At 36.0% G+C, this 9,415-nt stretch overlaps 1 protein-coding gene across 1 annotated transcript; it reads left to right on the plus strand.

Annotated features, from left to right (window-relative positions):
* Positions 1-5,635: 5,635 nt before the first annotated feature.
* Positions 5,636-8,364, plus strand: LOC101312637 (bidirectional sugar transporter SWEET7-like). Its single transcript, XM_004300446.1, has 5 exons — positions 5,636-6,063; positions 6,276-6,312; positions 6,941-7,319; positions 7,567-7,686; positions 7,773-8,364. Exons 1-5 carry the CDS (start codon positions 6,021-6,023, stop codon positions 7,953-7,955), a joined length of 762 nt encoding a protein of 253 aa, XP_004300494.1. The 5' UTR covers positions 5,636-6,020; the 3' UTR covers positions 7,956-8,364.
* Positions 8,365-9,415: the final 1,051 nt, after the last annotated feature.

Consider the following 9,415-nt stretch of genomic DNA (forward strand, 5'->3'; position numbering starts at 1 on the left):
ATTTGTATTGTCCATTTCTACACTCAAGCGAAGCTGTTAGGCTGTTAATTTCGACACGATTCAATGATACACGCGCACAAAATGATTTAAACTTGCATAATTAAGAAGATTATTTGAACTTTAACTCATCAAAATATCTCATAAATGTTGTATGAAGAATAACCGGTACCGAAAAAGACAGGAATAAATTGATGATATTCAGAAATAGAGCTGTGCAAGAACATTACTGTGAATTCTTTTGGTATTCCATCCACAAAATGCTCCAATGATGAGCATATATATGACTGTTGCTTTACCCTTTAGGCATATAACTTCAATTCATTCTATTTTGCCATTCAGCTCTTGGATCACCTTTACTGAAACCACATCATTGTAATTCCTGTGATTTACCTTTCTCCAAGGGAAATGCCAGCTGAGGCTCATCTCTGATATCCTTAAGAATCTGGGCTCTAGCTACAAATATCTGTGCTAGCTGAATCATATTCTCAGTTCTTTACGGCTGACAAGAAATGAAATACTCCTGCAATATTAGTAGTCTGGGTCAAGTAAACAGGTCCTGCATTATCTGGTATTGGCTATATATATAATGTGTTCATGGCAAACAACCCGAAGTGTGAATCTTTCTTAGTTGATGAAAAAAAGAATAAAACAGAGAATAATTAAAGAGGAATATATAATGCAGGGTTCTCATCAATTAGTAGAACTTTTAATTAGCAATATGAAGTATAGAAATAAAATTGATAATTATTCCTTAGCTTCTTGGTAGTGATTTTGAGTCATTCACTCTAACAAGGCAATCATTCACTGATTCACTTATCTCATTCGATTCACTTGTGATCGTTTTTGGAACGATCACAAGCAAAAACGATCACAAGTGAATCGAATGAGATAAGCAAAAACGATCATAAGTGAATCAAATGAGATAAGTGTCTTGAACCCAAAAACGATCACAAGTGAATTGAATGAGATAAGTGTCTTGAACCCTTGAAATTTTCGGACACTTATTCTTCAAAAATTGTAATACTTACGCTACTACTTTACGTGTTTAAATTAGTGGTTATTAACATCTAATTTTAGTTATGTATGAAGGGCCTGCTTCAGCCTCTCAAAAATGTCAAGGTTGGTTTTCAACTCCTTGTCCGTAGAGGAGCAAATGACAAATTCGAGAGCCAAACCCTTTTCTCTGGATATCATTCGCAATTCAAGCAAAGAGAAATAAGTAGTAATAAGAAGATGACAAGGAATCAAATGTAAAGGAAGTACGTGGTTGTAGTCGAACATTATGGAAAGGAGAAACAAAAAGAGACTAATTAGAATTGAAGATAACAAAGAAAGCGTGAAGGAAGTACGTAGTGATGGATTTAGTTGATGTTTGGGAAAAGTTGCCCAGTTCTTTATCACAACATGGCGAGAGGCTAGTGCTATGGACAATAATATCTCTCTTGCTATATTGTAAAGATAAACGAAAGATCTGCTTCAGGAAAAATGTCAATGCTAGTTATCGATTTGATGTATCTAAGAAGATAATGACAAATTTGAAGCCAAATTAACCCTATTCTCTGGATATTGGATATGCATCATTCTCATTTCCCAATTCAACGAAAAAGAGAATGGGGGAGTAATAAGACAACAAAGAATGTGAAGTAAATAGTTATTTAGTTGAACATTAGGGAAAGTAAGTTGCGTAGTTCTTTGACATTCTCGCATGGCTAGAGTCGACTAGTGCAAAGGCTCTCTCTCTCTCTCTCTCTCTCTCTCTCTCTCTCTCTCTCTCGGTATGAAACTGAAATACTGAACCTACATTTGTGAGACTGATCTTTCGGGTTCTTCTGTTTTTAGTTTAGTCGTGTCACATCTCTTGCCTTCTTCATGTAAGTCCAAACTCAATCATCAAGACAAGGTGGAAAGAATTAGTTCATGTGAGTCTCTATCGGAATGTGATTCATCACACACAGACAGACATCATATCACACGAGAAAAAAGAAGAATATGTACTCGCTATCATATCATCACCACCGGCCGGCCGGCCCTAGTGATCGGGTCTAGTACATTTTAAGCTTAGCCACCATAGAATTCGACACTGGCCCAGTTTTATGGATAGGGACTCAAATCTTCTACCACTACTTGGTGTCTGCGACTCCATCCATCTCAGCGGTGTACGTTGTAGAGCAACCATTGGTTCTGCATTACGAGCAGGTTGGTGTTGGGGTGTATGTGGCTAAATGTAACTTTAAGATCCAAAAGAGCACACTGTTCTTTCCCTCTGGGATCGGACTTTATAAAAGATCAATAGTGAGTGTATCCGTATTGGTTATCTCTATTTCTCTAAACAGGGAGTCGACTTCTGTAAATGGTATTTTAAATGTATCTAACAAATTTCTAAATAGACCTAATAAATAACATAATTCCACATTTTCCCTTAATTTTAATATTATACAAACCTAGCAAAACTATCTAGCTATTAACACCATCGTTGGGGAAGAACATGAACCATTGCCATCCTCCCCTATAAAACATGCAAAATAAATCGTAGTGCTCGGGTCTGTTGTTGTTGCGATGGCTATTCATCTGTGTCGGAGTAGCTGTGTCTCCTCACTCATCCCACATCATGGTTGATTGGGGCTGGTGTTTCAATGGGTCTGAGTGAATTGAAATGAAGAGATAAATTTGATAAGTTCATATGATAATCTACAGTCTTATGTGTAGATCGAGGTGATCCTCTGTGTTTTAGTGTGTCTATTGCAAACAAGATGGGATTGGCATGGCCTAGTTTTATTTCTCCTTGATCTCAATTTCAATTGTATGATGAAGATGACGTTGAGGTTTCGTACATGAGAGTTCAATTACATGAGGTTATTCAATTTTCAATTATAAGAGTTCAATTATATGGTTTCACATATGAAATCGTAATCCCATCGTCTGAACTCTTTATTTCTTCTTTCTTCAATTTACTGTATTCCATGACCGTATGTGTGTAGTAATTTGCTGGGTTTAAATTATGTTCGCTGGATGTATTTAGATGGAGGACAAAATTGGAAAGTTAGTTCCAAAAATAGCATTGCTGGGTGTATCTAGAAATTTGTTGGGTATATCTAGCAACACCCTTCTGTAAAATGAGTCACATCCACTGCTGCCTGCCTTTCACAAAAATTCTTTTCCTTCTTTCAAGTATGGTTTCTTTCGTGAAAACAGATGCATTATAGCATCCAAAAATGATATACCTCTAGACAACTACGTACGTAATTAGGTCGTTTTCCATTCAAAGTGAGTAAAATATAGCATTATTGGTTAAGTACGTGATGATCGAGTTGCCTAATGCCTAAAATTAAAGATTGATGACAAAAAAATGTGGTTCGCTTAGCATTATTCATAATCTTATAGTTTTGACTTGTAAGAGCCTTTATTTAGAGCATTTTACCTTAGTGCATCTTCAGTACACGGCGGTGTATCTCCACATACACATGTGAATGATTAAGATTATATGACATAATATAGAAACATGGTGGTTAAACATATGAATTGTTATAAACGGTTAAGATTGCACCGTGTATTTACACGTCGTGCATACAATAATTTCTCATTTTACCTATGTAAAAATGTTTTTTTTTTGGAATAGTTGGGTTAGTACTTTGTTTCTATACGTTACAAGAAGCATGCCGGAGAAAGAAAAAGATCGAGCATTTCATGCATGCCGCAAAGAAGGAACAGAGATTTAAGGACTAAAAGTCATTAAAGTGAATGAATAATCCGACTGATATTATAAACTATATAAATCGATCAAATCCAATCCACCAAGTCCTTTTCTACCACGTTCATATAACCACGGCCAGGATAGATGAACATGAATCAAGCTCGAGTTCATATATAATAAGAGCCGTTAATTTCCTCTGGAATATTAGCATGATAAGAGAGAGTTTGATATAATATTGCTGGAAATTTCTATATTTTCGACACGTGGTCTAGCATCTTAGGAATGATTTGATTAAGAGAGAATCGTATAAATGAAGAAAAATCATGCAAATGGTATTATAGAATTAGGCCATTTAGGAATTAGCTGCATTAAAGAATTACACAGACCAATAACAAACCTCTAAAGCAAATAAAATCAGACCCATAATATTCTGATTTCTTTTATTTTAGACGAATTAATCTTGATCATGTTATCGTAAGCCTTTACAGTGCCCATATATTCCATACAGTTTGACAGAAAAAGATAGATAACTGCCATATATCTAAAGTGCAGAGACAATGTGACCTAATTTTTCTCGTTTTGGTGTCTGCAGTGAGACCTTTCAAAGTCCAAAAGAATAGCTAGCTATGTCACCTTTGGAGTATTTGAGACTTGCGTATTTGATTTCTTTAGGCACATAGTTGTGCATATTAGCCGACATAGAGTTAGGAATTTCATTATATATTGATAATATCGATTGAGATGTTTAAGCGAACTTATGTTTATTCTTTTATATTTAAAGAAATGATCGTCAATAATTAAATAAAACGCAATCATGAAATTTGGAAGAAACTAGAAATAGTTGTAACGAAGATTCGAGAGAGATAGGGAGAGATAGAGAGAGAGATCCCTAGGAAGCTTCAGGAAGGCCTCAGCTAGCTAAATAGAGAGAATTCAAGGGCAAAATCGCAAAATACGGTCGTTTGTGAACAGTGAAACCGCTATTCATGTGACAGTAAGGTGGCCGACGAAAAATAATATATTGTTAAATTATCATATAAGATATATCATATTGCAATCCTCAATAGTGATTCTTAAGGATTATTGCTTAAGGACTAGCTACATGATTAGTCCACATGTATCAGATATTCAATTATCCATATATATTACCACCATTTTTATCTTATATATAGCTAGATAATGCATGCTACCCACTTCCCAACATACTAATTTGAGGTGTAAAAATAAATAACCACTGTATAAGCACACAACTTTTGACTTGTGAACCAAATTTTGATGCTAGATATTGCTAATTACCAACTCTATAATATGAGAAAATTTTCTTCCGAAGAAAAGAAGATTCCATGCACGAAAAGAGCAAATATAAAGCCCTCTCCTAAATGCATGACCAAAATTCATGTTATAAATGTGATCGACTCAAGATCACTCACTGTCACTCCTTTACCAAACTCACCAACCGTTTTAATTTAGTGATGCATGTGTGGATGATCGTCTATAAACTTTGTTCCCTTTTCTCTAAATCGATCTGTGAGCTACTTCCTTAATTAGTAGATTTCGAAAGAAATCCAGGACCATTAATTATTCCATCAGTATTTGAATCGAAAAATAAAATAGAACAAATCCAAACGAACTACTTATTATAAGGATGAATACTATTGTCATTGATGGGCTTTAATTTACTGCTAGCTTAATTGGCGAGTCAATAATCAAACATGGATTTCACAGTTAAAAGGCACTGATTAGATATGGAAATCAATCAGCACAACACCAAACCTTGGATTCTGAGTTGGGGAAAGTTGCCGTATGGTTATTCTTATAAATAACCTGATCAGTAAACGAGTAAAATTCATGCCATTGAAAACTCAAAACTTGCAGTCCCTTTCTGAGAGTCCCAAGTCGAACCTGAAAGAAAGTTCTGAGATTCTTCAAGCTAGCCAGGTAGTGCCTCTCTCTCTCTCTCACACACACACGCATACACACACATATCCGAATTGATATTCGATATTGTCCATTGCGTTTTGGAGCTATAGCCCTATATATATAAGTTCCAGGTCCAATACATGCCATGCAAATGACCTAACACCAACAACAACGAAAGGTTTGCAATGAGTCCAAACTAGTACGTTTTCAAATCACAGAGACACACAACACACACCGAACGTACATCAAGTCCTATCCGGCCAAGCGTCATTATTTTCCTTCCTCTCTCTCTTTTGACACCCAACCAATCTGTCTCTTGTTTCCCTTGTTCATTTTTCTTCAACCTCTTGATCTGTTGCTTCTTCTTCCATCTTCGTCTTTTTCTTTAGCGGTCGATCATCACAGCACCATGGTTTCTGCAGATGCTGCTCGGACTGTGGTCGGTATCATAGGTATGCATATGGTTTTAAGACTGATTTGGTTTGTATTACAGTACTTCTGGATTAAGGATGAAATTTCTTGAATAGGAAACTTGTTCTCTTTGAGGTTTCGTTAATCTTGTGTATGTAAAAAATGCGCTATCTTGATCAGCTGGAAATGATCGAAGATCTATCATATGGGCTGTTTTGCTTACTTTCTCTTATTCTTCTTCTCTTTTTTCCAGGGAACCTCATCTCATTATTTTTGTTCTTGTCGCCGGTGTAAGCTTTTCCTCCTCTTTCCTTGATTGGCACTTATTAATTCTGAAAAACTGAATATGATTAATAATAAGATACAATTTTTTTATTTAAAATTTTCTCGTTTTGGGGTAGATGCAAAAATAAATGGTGTTCAAATATACGGACAACATGATCATGTAGACATGTGAATGATAGATACTATACTTGAATATGGTAATTATGTTAATATTTCATGTCCATAGAGTATTAATTACTAAAAAGAAAACTTGATATATGAAAGAGGTATGGGGGCATATGCATATATATCCTCTCTTACACTAGAAAGGCATTTAATTAGCATATGTAAAGTCATTGAGCTTTTAACAGAAGTATTGTTATTTCCTATATATAATTAATTAAGTAGCATATGTAAAGGCATTTAGCATATGGAAGGGAATGTTACTCATGTTATATGCCAAAAAAAATAGATGGGAATTGATGTAACAAAAGAGAACATTTACTGCTAATAGTGAGGTTTACCTTGATTAGTGACTACAACCTAATATTTTTTTTTTACTATAACATGATTGATAATCTCCACTAATGAAGTTGTTTTACTCTATTCATGAACTGTTTTTGTCAAAAATTACAATGATTAATTATGGTGCAGTCCAACGTTTGTTAAAATATGGAAGAAAGGGTCAGTGGAGCAATACTCTCCAGTCCCCTACCTTGCAACCCTAATCAACTGCATGGCGTGGACCTTATACGGGTTACCCATCGTGCACCCGAATAGCACTCTGGTCTGGACCATAAACGGGTCGGGTACGATCATCGAAGTCGTCTACATCATCCTCTTCTTCATTTATTCCGACAAGAAAAAGAGGCTCATGGTGGTTCTGGTTGTGGCCTTGGAGATCATTTTCATTGGTGTTCTTACCCTTCTGGTTCTCACTTTGGCTCACACTCATACCAAGAGGTCCTTGATTGTGGGCATCGTATCCATTGCCTTCAACATCATGATGTATGCTTCACCATTGACTGTCATGGTAATTAATCAATCACCCCTAATTAAAATCTTACAAGCAAATTACCATCTATCTCCGCATAATGTTTTACTCGACTTCCGATCAAATGCATACTTATCAAGACATATATGCATATATACATAGTCGGACAACATAACATGTCAGATTATCATTGTCAGACAACGTAACAAAATGATACCGATAATATTTATTCGTTTACGTTCATCCATGTGTTTTAGTTTCTCACTCTGCTACTCTTTGGGGACAGAAATTAGTGATCACAACAAAAAGTGTGGAGTACATGCCATTTTTTCTCTCGTTTGCTTCCTTTGCCAATGGCGTTGCCTGGACTGCATACGCTCTCATCCGTTTTGACCCCTTCATCACGGTAATGATTTCAACATCCTACTAAAACTCCAATCGATTATGCTAGTGATGATCTCAAGCTCACATATTGTTGTTGTTTGGTCACAGATTCCTAATGGCTTGGGCACAGTTTTTAGTTTAGCTCAGCTGATTCTGTATGCTACATACTACAAGTCAACTCAGCGGCAGATAGCAGAAAGGAAAGGCAGGGAGGTGAACTTGTCAGAGGTAACCATAGACGACGACCCCAAAAAGACTGCCAGCCGTGCTACTCATAATGGCCACGCATAACTTGATCACCAACTCCGGCATCGATCTCCGGCGTCCAGAGCAGTGGACATCTATGACCAAAAAAGAAGTTTTAATTAAGAGTCCCTTTTTTTTTTCCCTTGCATGCATCGGAGGACGATGAAGTGATGTTAATCGAATCTGGTATTTGTATTTTGGGTCATATCTTAGCATAAGCGATACACGTCTATACTTAGACGTGTGTTGTTATCTCAATGAGAGATGTGAATTAGTAGTGAAATAGAAATGATACAAACAAGTTCTTATGTTCACCCTAGTGATAATTATGTTTTCCCACAAATAGGTGACGTTGTACTTATGATCAAGGCATAAGCCTTTTCAAATTTGCAGCTGTATGAATATGCATTTGTGACCAAATAACCATCTACTACTGCTCAAATTTCTTCTTTTCAAGTTCTGTTTTTAGCTCCATATGAGTTTTATTCTTTTTCCTTTTGAATAGCTGAAGCTAGAAACTTCATCAACTTTGGATAAAGTTTGCATCCGAATAGGAGAGATGAACTGGAAATTTAACCACACTATGACAATAGGAATTTATCAATAGAGGTCCTTTACATCATCATCTTCTTTTTTTGAGCTGCTGATCTCATAAAAGAATGAGGTCCATAGTGCTTCTGGTGATTCTTCGAGGGGTTCATTTTCATTTGTGTTCTTAGCTTTCTGGTTTTCAATTTTGCCCATACACACAGAAAGAGCTCCATGGTTGTGTGTATCATTGCCACTGCATTTAAAATCATGGTCTGCTTCACCCTATGTTACACCGACACAGACACGGACACGGTGTGACACGGCAAAACCTAAAAAGTGAAGATCCGACACGGTTTGGACATGGAAACGGCAAATAGAATAATATATTTATGTATTTCTAATACATAAAAAAATACTAAAATATGATATAAGTTCATTCCATTACCAAAAATAATGTTATAATAAAATTCAATCCATCGTATAACCATATATAAAAAATCAAATGCAAGTGATAAAAGTGCATAGTTTACCACATATTAATTTAAACTACATAGTAGGTTTCATAAAAAAGAAAAAACTGGGCAGTAGTTTAAGTTTTAATTTGGTTTTTTTTTCCTCTTTAAAAAAAAATAATAATAATAATAATTGCGGACTTAACATGTCGGATGCTGACATGGCGTATCGATCAACATGTTGGGCCGTGTCGGAAAAGTTAACATTTTCCGATACGCCACATGATGTGTTGGACACATATCATGACGTGTCGGTGCCGTTTTGCCATGTCGAGCGTGTTCGACACTTTAGTAGTGTGAAGTGTTGGTGCAACATTGGCTTCATTGCTTCAGCATTAACTGTCATGGTAATTAGTTGATTAGCCTCCTAAATTAAGACACCGCATGCAAATTCATCTCATCTATTTAAACACCGGATAGTAATAATGAACCGAAAAAGATAAGCAGCTCGCACTCCGGGCA

The sequence above is a fragment of the Fragaria vesca genome, linkage group LG5 (assembly GCF_000184155.1).
Source record: "Fragaria vesca subsp. vesca linkage group LG5, FraVesHawaii_1.0, whole genome shotgun sequence".
Classification (NCBI taxonomy): Eukaryota; Viridiplantae; Streptophyta; class Magnoliopsida; order Rosales; family Rosaceae; genus Fragaria; species Fragaria vesca.